This window comes from Entelurus aequoreus, linkage group LG16, assembly GCF_033978785.1.
Source record: "Entelurus aequoreus isolate RoL-2023_Sb linkage group LG16, RoL_Eaeq_v1.1, whole genome shotgun sequence".
Taxonomy (NCBI): Eukaryota; Metazoa; Chordata; class Actinopteri; order Syngnathiformes; family Syngnathidae; genus Entelurus; species Entelurus aequoreus.
This window is the reverse complement of record NC_084746.1, coordinates 35,671,459-35,682,530: the sequence shown is the minus strand read 5'-3', so window position 1 is coordinate 35,682,530 and position 11,072 is coordinate 35,671,459. Positions and strand designations below refer to the sequence as shown.

Below are 11,072 nucleotides of genomic sequence, written 5' to 3'. Positions count from 1 at the left end.
GTAAGGTCAGGGTCAACACGGGAGGTTCATTATGTGGCTCCTCACAACTTCATAGTGGGAGACCATGTTGACCCCCATGCACACACATGCATGCTACATGCTATCCACTCCTTCATGACGTCCTATTGATCCCATTCATTGGACAATTCCTCCGCAGAACCCTTAAACAACCTGTTGTCAGTCAAATGCACTTAAGAGGCAATTGTAAACTGAAGCTCCGTCAGTTTGTTTGCACAGCAGCATGTCTTGGATGGCCTCTTGCTCACACTTCACCTTGCACTCTTTGCTCATACATGCAACAAAGAGGACATCGCTTGAATCCATGCTCATCTACAATGCATTCTAATATTATCATTGGAGTGTTTTTTATGTATATATGTACATATATGTACACATATGTATGTCTATATATACATAAGTATATCTATACATATACCTGTATATGCATGTATATATATATACATACATACATTTATACATATATATACGTATATATATATATATATATATATATATATACACATACATATATGTACACATATGTATATATATGCATAAGTATATCTATACATATATATACATACATATATACACATATATATACACATATGTATTTAAATATATATATACACATATGTATTTATGTATGTGTGTGTATGTATATATGTGTATGTGTGTGTGTGTGTATGTAAAATGTGTATGTGTGTATATACATATATATATATGTGTATACATGTATGTATATATGTATATATGTACGTATATATATATATATATATATGTATATATATATATATTTGTGTGTGTGTGTGTGTATATATATGTATGTGTATATATATATGTGTGTATATATATGTATGTGTATATATATGTGTGTATATATGTATGTGTATATATATATATTTGTATATATATGTGTGTATATGTGTGTGTGTATATATATATATATGTATATGTATATATATATATATATATATACACATATATATATATATATATATATATATATATGTATGTATATATATATATATATATATATATATATATATATATATATATATATATATATATATATATATATATATATATATATATATATATACGTGTATATATATATATATATATATATATATATATATATATATATATATATATATACGTGTATATATATATATATATATATATATATATATATATATATATATATACGTGTATATATATATATATATATATATATATATATATATATATATATATATATATATATATATATATATAAATATATGTGTATATATATATATATATATATATATATATATATATATATATATACACATATATATATATATAAATATATGTGTATATATATATATATATATATATATATATATATATATATATATATATATATATATATATATACACATATATATATATATATATATATATATGTATGTATATATATGTGTGTGCCAGGCGCCCAGCAATGGAATGTCACCTTGAGCCAAAAGCATGCTCACTGGAGCCGTATCCGCCTGAATCCTGCATCCTAATCGGTTTACTGTAGCTCAAACAAGCACCAGAAATGTTGACAAACACTTTTGAACGCTAAGAGAACAATAACACCATCTTTTGTTACTATGACCTATCGGTCGCCCCAATTTTGCTCAGGAAACGTCTCGCCTTGTGGCGGCACACTTTTCAGCACCGCTGAGCACGGACAGCGACCTAACCCCTCGCACGTCGGTGTGGTTAAAGTCCGGCCTGTTTGTGTCACACAACACCGAGTCGGTACAAGCACTTAAAGGCTCAAACCTGAGTTGGCCGTAGAAACCGCAGGCTACCGTAGAGACCCGCACTCCCACACGGAGCTGCCCTCACACTCATTGCGATGCTAATGCATGCATGGTAAACATACACAGGAGCCTCACGAGAGTGGTCGCCATGCCAGTGAGCGCGTATTGCGATGGAGCACAGGAATTGGAGCTTGTTGCATAAGTGTAGTGACTCAGCGCTGCACCTGTCCTGCAGAGACTGCCTTCAAATCTCACTACACTTTTACTACGTCACCACTTCATGAAAGACATTGGCAACCAATGTTTTTAAGTGGCTATGACTGAAGCAGGAAATGCATCAAAGTGTGTGTTTATTTATGTGCCATTTTGTCTCTCCACTGACCTGTTTTGTCTGTTCCTCCCCCCCACACATAAACAAACCTCACACACACGCCATGCTAGGTTCTACTGGGATTTTACAATGCTGCTGTTTATGGTGGGCAACCTGATCATCATCCCCGTGGGCATCACCTTCTTCAAGGAAGAGACCACCGCGCCCTGGATCATCTTCAACGTGGTCTCGGACACTTTCTTCCTGATGGACCTGGTGCTCAACTTCCGCACGGGAATCATCATCGAGGACAACTCCGACATCATTTTGGACCCTGAGACCATTAAGAAAAAGTATCTAAAGACCTGGTTCATAGTGGACTTCATCTCATCCATCCCGGTGGATTACATATTCCTCATCGTGGAGAAGGGAATGGATTCGGAGGTGTACAAGACGGCTCGAGCGCTGAGGATCGTCCGCTTCACCAAGATCCTGAGTCTTCTGAGGCTATTGAGGCTCTCCAGATTAATACGCTACATTCACCAATGGGAAGAGGTACGTTTGTGAAAATTGTTTTCATGTGGTTAGCACGTCTGCCTTACAGTCTGGAGATCTGAGTTTGAATTGTGGGTTTTCTTTGGGTTCCATCCGTCGAAAAACAGCGTCTTAGGCTAACTCAATCAATCCATCAAAATGTATTTACAAAACCCCAAACCAGTGAAGTTGGCACATTGTGTAAATGGTCAATAAAAACAGAATACAATGATTTGAAAATCCTTTTCAACCTATATCCAATTGAATAAACTGCAATGACAAGTTATTTAATGTTTGAACTGGTAAACTTTGTAATTTTTTTGCAAATATTAGCTCATTTGGAATTTGATGCCTGTAACATGTTTCAAAAAAGCTGTCTCAAGTGACAAAAAAGACTGAGAAAGTTGAGGAATGCTCATCAAACACTTATTTGGAACATCCCACAGGCGAACAGGCTAATTGGGAACATGTGGGTGCCATGATTGGGTATAAAAGCAGATTCCATGAAATGCTCAGTCATTCACAAACAAGGATGGGGTGAGGGTCACTACTTTGTGAACAAATGCCTCAGCAAATTGTCAAACAGTTTAAGAACAACATTTCTCAACCAGCTATTGCAATGAATTTAGGGATTTCACCAGCTACGGTCCGTAATATCATCAAAAGGTTCAAAGAATCTGAAGAAATACTTGCACGTAAGCGGCAATGCCCGTGACCTTGAATCCATCAGGTGGTACTGCATCAAAAAGCGACATCAGTGTGTAAAGGGTATCGCCACGTGGGCTCAGGAACACTTCAGAAAACCACTGTCAGTAACTACAGTTTGTCACTACACCTGTAAGTGCAAGTTAAAACTCTACTATGCAAAGCGAAAGCCATTTATCAACAACACCCAGAAACGGCGCCGGCTTCGCAGCGCCCAAGCTCATCTAAGATGGACTGATGCAAAGTGGAAAAGTGTTCTGTGGTCTGACGAGTCCACATTTCAAATTGTTTTTGGAAACCGGACGTCGTGTCCTCCGGACCAAAGAGGAAAAGAACCATGCTAACTGTTATAGGCAGCAAGTTCAAAAGCCAGCATCTGTGATGGTATGGGGGTGTATTAGTGCCCAAGGCATGGGTAACTTACACATCTGTGAAGGCACCAATAATGCTGAAAGGTACATACAGGTTTTGGAGCAACATATGTTGCCATCCAAGCAATGTTATCATGGACGCCCCTGCTTATTTCAACAAGACAATGCCAAGCCACATTCTGCACGTGTTACAACAGCGTGGCTTCATAGTGAAAGAGTGCGGGTACTAGACTGGCCTTCCTGTAGTCCAGACCTGTCTCCCATTGAAAATGTGTGGCGCATTATGAAGCCTAAAATACCACAATGGAGAATGTTGAACAACTTAAGCTGTACATCAAGCAAGAATAGGAAATATTTCCACCTGATAACCTTCAAAGATTGGTCTCCTCAGTTCCCAAACGTTTAATGAGTGTTGTTAAAAGGAAAGGCCATGTAACACAGTGGTAAAAATGCCCCTGTGCCAATTTTTTTGCAATGTGTTGCTGTCATTACATTCTAATTTAATGATTATTTGCAAATAATTTAGTTTCTCAGTTCTAACATTAAATATATTGTATTTGCAGTCTATTCAATTGAGTATAAGTTGAAAAGGATTTAATAAATAACGTGGGAGTCCAGTCCATTGGCAAGCCAACAGATAGTCATAGGTGAGTGGAAGAGTGGTCCACCCCATCTAGGAGTCAGCTAGCATATCATCCAGACTGGTACCTCTGCAGAAATGATTCGTGGCCACCCAATTGGAGACCCTGAATTTAATGTGAGTGCATTTCCGAAAGTCCAGGGTGTACTACCCCGCCTAATGAGGACAACAGGTATAGAAAATGGATGGATCGTTTTAACAGAAGTAGTACAAAGGTCAACCATAATCAATATGAATGTTGTCACCTGCCGCTCAGCCAGAGCTGCATAATGTCAGCAGGATGTTTGAGCCCTAACATACTTTGCATTCTAATTACTGTTATTGTCTAGTGAACCCCCTCCTGGTCTCTCCCTGTCTGACCTGGAAGATCCCACAGGCAGCATCAGGTGGTCTAATAAGCCGCCTATTATCAGGGCAAACACAGTTAATCAATTAAGGCCCAGGTTGGGCAGAGGGTGGGCATGACGTGTGCCGCCAAGGGCGCCATTGTCTGCCATTTTGTTTTTTCAAAGCAGGATGCACTTCGGACTTTCAAGGAGAGTCTGGGCGCCGTCATGAGAACATTTGACTTTGCCTTTATGCCACTGTTGGCGGCAGGGTTGTTGGCATTTTGCAGCACCGCACAGTGCAGCGGGCCTCGACTGCTCACTTGACCTTTTGGATAATTGGATTTCTGAAGATATGATGTGATGCACGCACACACACTTATACATGCATATACAGTGGTGCATGATGGGAAGTGATACTTGGCATGCATGGAGAATGAGAGTGGCGGCGAGGGGGTTGAGTGACTGTCATCTCCCAAACCCATCATGGGTGTCACATATAACTTATTTCACACAGTATATAGCAGGGACATCGGCCCGTGGACTTACGCCGGCCCAGGAACGACACCAGACTGGACCGCCGGTTCAGTTCAAAACTTGACAGCGGCTAACCTTTTTGCAGACGGTTACTAAAATAACAGAGCCCTGTCTTACAGAAAATCTTTAAATGTTTTTAGTTGATTCTTAACAACAGCAAAGCGCTTATATCACTGGTTAAAATGTAACTTAAAGATGTAGATAATGGGTTTCGTTATGGAAAGCGCTATATAAGTACAAAACCCAAAACCAGTGACGTTGGCACATTGTGTAAATGGTAAATAAAAACAATACAATGATTTACAAATCCTTTTCAACTTATATTCAATTGAATAGACTGCAAAGACAATTTAAAATTTGAACTGAGAAACTTAATTTAACTTAATAATCAATAACTTAGAATTTAATGTGTGACGATCTGTCACTTCCTTTCTGTTTGTTTCCTTGTTTTTGTGTTTACGTCCCATCAGTGCTCTTATTTTGTTCCACTTCCTGTTTGTTCAGCGGGGCACATTTTTTTCCTCACCTGCCGTTGATTGGCAGTGAGTCCACACCTGCTGCCAATAAACATGTGTCTTATTTATGCTTTGTCTCGAGCACTCCTCAGTGCTCGAAGATCACTCTATGTTTGGAACTTTTGTATACAAGACTGCTTCATTTTCTGTTGTATGAGATTAGAACTCATCTTACCTCCTCATCACTCTCCTGGTTCCTGCATCTTGGGGTCACAAAAACTGCAGCCATGGGAATTCCTCACATAATGGCAGCAACACATTGCAAAAAAGTTGTCACAGGGGCATTTTTACCACTGTGTTACATGGCCTTTCCTTTTAACAACACTCAGTAAACGTTTGGGAACTGAGGAGACCCATTTTTGAAGCTTTCCAGGTGGAATTCTTTACTATTCTTGCTTGATGTACAGCTTAAGTTGTTCCAACAGTCCGGGGTCTCCGTTGTGGTATTTTAGGCTTCATAATGCGCCACACATTTTCAATAGGAGACAGGTCTGGACTACAGGCAGGCCAGTCTAGTACCCACACTCTTTTACTACGAAGCCACGCTGTTGTAACACGTGCAGAATGTGGCTTGGCATTGTCTTACTGAAATAAGCAGGGGCGTCCATGAAAAAGAGGTTGCTTGGATGGCAACATATGTTGCTCCAAAACCTGTATGTTCCTATCAGCATTAATGGTGCCTTCACAGATGTGTAAGTTACCCATGCCTTGGGCACTAATACACCCCCATACCATCACAGATGCTGGCTTTTCAACTTTGCGCCTATAACAGTCCAGATGGTTCTTTTCCTCTTTGGTCCGGAGGACACAACGTCCACAGTTTCCAAAAAGAATTTGAAATGTGGACTCGTCAGACCACAGAACACTTTTCCACTTTGAATCAGTCCATCTTAGATGAGCAAAGCCGGCGGCGTTTCTGGGTGTTGTTGATAAATGATAAATGGGTTATACTTGTATAGCGCTTTTCTACCTTTAAGGTACTCAAAGCGCTTTGACAGTATTTCCACATTCACCCATTCACACACACATTCACACACTGATGGCGGGAGCTGCCATGCAAGGCGCTAACCAGCAGCCATCAGGAGCAAGGGTGAAGTGTCTTGCCCAAGGACACAACGGACGTGACTAGGATGGTAGAAGGTGGGGATTGAACCCCAGTAACCAGCAACCCTCCGATTGCTGGCACGGCCACTCTACCAACTTCGCCACGCCGTCCCAATGACTTTCGCTTTGCATAGTAGAGTTTTAACTTGCACTTACAGCGACGAACTGGAGTTACTGACAGTGGTTTTCTGAAGTGTTCCTGAGCCCATGTGGTGATATCCTTTACACACTGATGTCACTTTTTGATGCAGTACCGCCTGAGGGATCCAAGGTCACGGCATTCAATGTTGTGTTTTGGCCTTGCTTCTTATGTGCAGTGATTTCTCCAGATTCTATGAACCTTTATTACCTGATATTACGGAGCGTAGATGGTGAAATCCCTAAATTCCTTGCAATAGCTGGTTGAGAAATGTTGTTCTTAAACTGTTGGACAATTTGCTAATGCATTTGTTCACAAAGTGGTGACCCCCGCCCCATCCTTGTTTGTGAATGACTGAGCATTTCATGGAAGCTGCTCTTATACCCAATCATAGGACCCACCTGTTCCCAATTAGCCTGTTCACCTGTGGGATGTTCCAAATAAGTGTTTGATGAGCATTCCTCAACTTTCTCAGTCTTTTTTGTCACTTGTGCCAGCTTTTTTGAAACACGTTGCAGGCATCAAATTCCAAATGAGCTAATATTTGCAAAAAATAACAAAGTTTACCAGTTCGAACGTTAAGTATCTTGTCTTTGCAGTCTATTCAATTGAATGTAGGTTGAAAAGGATTTGCAAATCATTGTATTCTGTTTTTATTTACCATTTACACAACGTGCCAACTTCACTGGTTTTGGCTTTTGTATGATTCACTTCACTATCCTATAAAGCAGGGGTGGGCAAACCTCTTGGCTCAGGAGCCACATTGGCTTTTGAAATTTGACAGACAGGCCGGGCGAGCACGTGATACATTTCAAAGCATATCATACTTGTTGAGAGTAGAGTAGGCTTCCCAAATATGGGCGTTACATCTATTTTCAACAATATCATACCAAGAAAACACAAAAATGGTATTAAAGGGTTCACACTTACATTTTTGTTAGTGGGAGCGGTGTTGTTGATCACCCTTTGCCAATCAGTTTTGTTGTGGCAATTCTCAAAACAGATCTTTGCTTAACTTTGTTTGAATATTTGGCGGGCCGGATTAAAAAGACCAACGGGTGGGATTTGGCCCGCAGGCCGTAGTTTTCCCATTACCTGCTATAAAGGATATTTGACTAGCGTTTTAGCAGTACAAATAATCAGTGCACACATTTTATGTAGTAGTCCTTTGAATAGTTTTTTGGCAGTATGTTCTTAAAAACACACCACTGTCATGTCATTTCGCGGATTTTCGACAAGCAGTTTTTGCTAAAAATCCTTAAAAACATCAGTGCACACTTTTTATATAGAGGATCTTTGACTAGTTTTGTTGTGGTGGGATCCTAAAAACAGAAGAATGCTCCTTTCATATACAGCTAGATTATGTTTGACTTGCTGTTTTTGCAGAAAGCCCTTAAAACATGCAGATAATCTTTGACAAGCTTTTTTTGCAGTGTGTTCTTAAAAAACACAATGTGGTCCTGTCATATGGAGGATCTTTGACAAGCTGTTTTGCAGTGTGTTCTTAAAAAACATTGTGTTCCTGTCATATGGAGGATCTTTGACAAGGTTTTTTGCAGTACACGTATTTTATCTAAAAACACAATGTGGTCCTGTCATATGGAGGATCTTTGACAAGCTTTTTGCAGTATGTTCTTAAAAACACAATGTGGTCCTGTCATATGGAGGCTCTTTGACAAGATTATTTGTAGTATGTTCTTAAAAACACAATGTGGTCCTGTCATATGGAGGATCTTTGACAAGCTTTTTTGCAGTATGTTCTTAAAAACGCAATGTGGTCCTGTCATATGGAGGATCTTTGACAAGGTTTTTTGCAGTATGTTCTTAAAAACACAATGTGGTCCTGTCATATGGAAGATCTTTGACAAGCTTTTTTGTAGTACGTCCTTTTTGAAGTAGATCCTAAAAACACGGCAGTGCTCCTTTCATATACAGCTAGATGATGTTTGACTAGCAGTTTTTGAAGAAAGCCCTTAAAACATACAGATAATCTTTGATAAGCTTTTTTTGCAGTATATTCTTAAAAAAACACAATGTGGTCCTGTCATATGGAGGATCTTTGACAAGCTTTTTTGCAGTATATTTTTAAAAAACACTATACAGTCCTGTCATATGGAGGCTCTTTGACAAGCTTTTTTGCAGTATATTCTTAAAAAACACAATGTGTTCCTGTCATATGGAGGATCTTTGACTAACCTTTTTGTAGTAGATCTTAAAAACAACACACTGCTCCTTTCATATACGGCCTGAGGATCGTTGACTAGCAGTTTTTACAGTAGGACCTTTAAAAAAAAAAAAAAAGCATTGCGCTCCTGTCATGAAAAGGATCTTTTTCGCAGGAGGTCCCTAAAAACAGTAAAGCATTTTTGTCATACCATATATATGATCTTTTACTAGTGTTTTTACATAGATGTTTTTCAGTTGGTCCTTCAACAGTGTGTTTGTAGTGTGAGTGTTCTTTATCGTATCGAGCAGGAGTGTATAAAGTGCTGCTTGGGGGCCATTTTCAACCTGTATCCTGGCTTTGTTTTTATTGGCTCTCTGCATATTGTAAAAAAAAGAAGATTTTTTTAATTATTGAGTTATGCAATCATTGTATAAAGAATAAGAATAATAATGATGGGAAACATCTGGGCCCTTTGTGGTTTTTATCCTCCAACCGGCACAATTATACATTTAAACAACGTGAGTAGTAATTTGGCCACTTCCTGTTTAATATACGCTGACATTTAAACGGTTAAAACATAATTTAGGAAGTTGAGCACCATTCCTCATCAGAAAGTGTCACTTCTCCCTTAGCTGCACTGACCTATTTTTCCTATTCCGCCTCCACATGCGAGGCAGGTGTGTCAGCCACTCTCGCTATGAACCTCGGCCAGGTTTGCCCAATTCAAACCGCCATGAAACTGTTCCAGCCAGTGAGGCGAAGGCTGACTGGCGTCCAGAGGATGATTGGCATCTATAGACGACAGTTGTTAAGAGTCATGATGGTCCCCGTCCGTCACTTTTTTATGTGAAAGTGTGCATACAGCGTCTGTCAGAGCGTGTGTGTGTGTGGATCCGCAGGCTTGCGTGAGTGTGTGTGTGACTGTTCCACAGCCCTCATTGATGTCATGTGTCTTGCCCGCTCCTGCTGTGTTTGATCCAGGACTGACGGCAGCCTGTCATCCTCACTTATTTATCAAACTGTGGTGTATTTTGAAGGGAGGGGATTGCCACTTTGGTGTGTACAATAGTGTTGTCCCGATACCAACATTTTGATACCGGTACCAAAATGTATTTCGATACTTTTTGGTACTTTTCTATATAAAGGGGACCACAAAAAATTGCATTATTGGCTTTATTTTAACCAAAAAAATCTCACGGTACAATAAACATATGTTTATTATTGCAAATTTGTCCTTAAATAAAATAGTGAACATACGAGACAACTTTTCTTTTAGTAGTAAGTAATCAAACAAAGGCTACTAATTAGTCGGCTGACATATGTAGTAACATATTGTGTCATTTATTATTCTATTATTTTGTCAAAATTATTAAGGACAAGGGGTAGAAAATGAATTATTAATCTACTTGTTCATTTACTGTTAATATCTGCTTACTTTCTGTTTTAACATGTTCTATCTACACTTCTGTTAAAATGTAATAATCACTTATTCTTCTGTTGTTTGGAAACTTTACATTAGGACCGGTACTTTTGAGAGGCGGCATAGTACCGAATATGATTAATTAGTATACCGTACAACCCTAGTGTAGAATTTAATTATTTTCAGTCCGATACAGATTCTTACCTGACCTCTGTTGTCACTGCGCACCATCAGATCTTCCATATGACCTATGACCTGGCCAGTGCTGTGATGAGGATCATTAACCTGATTGCAATGATGCTGCTGCTGTGTCACTGGGACGGCTGCCTACAGTTCCTGGTTCCCATGCTGCAGGACTTCCCATCTGACTGCTGGGTGTCCCTCAACAAAATGGAGGTAAGGATTATGACTCAAAACAACGCCTGTGTTTTCAAAGCATGTACATATTCCTCCTAGAGCACAATATTGACAGGTATGTACGAGACATTAGTACAAACTGTATACAAAA

General features: G+C 39.1%; 1 protein-coding gene across 1 annotated transcript in view; it reads left to right on the top strand.

Moving 5' to 3' along the window:
• Positions 1-11,072, top strand: part of LOC133630888 (potassium/sodium hyperpolarization-activated cyclic nucleotide-gated channel 2-like) — a 94,107-nt gene that overhangs the window by 1,225 nt on the left and 81,810 nt on the right. Inside the window, exons 2-3 of the mRNA XM_062022710.1 lie at positions 2,238-2,661; positions 10,799-10,960. Coding sequence (XP_061878694.1) covers positions 2,238-2,661; positions 10,799-10,960 — 586 coding nt within the window. The remainder of the gene's footprint in view (positions 1-2,237; positions 2,662-10,798; positions 10,961-11,072) is intronic.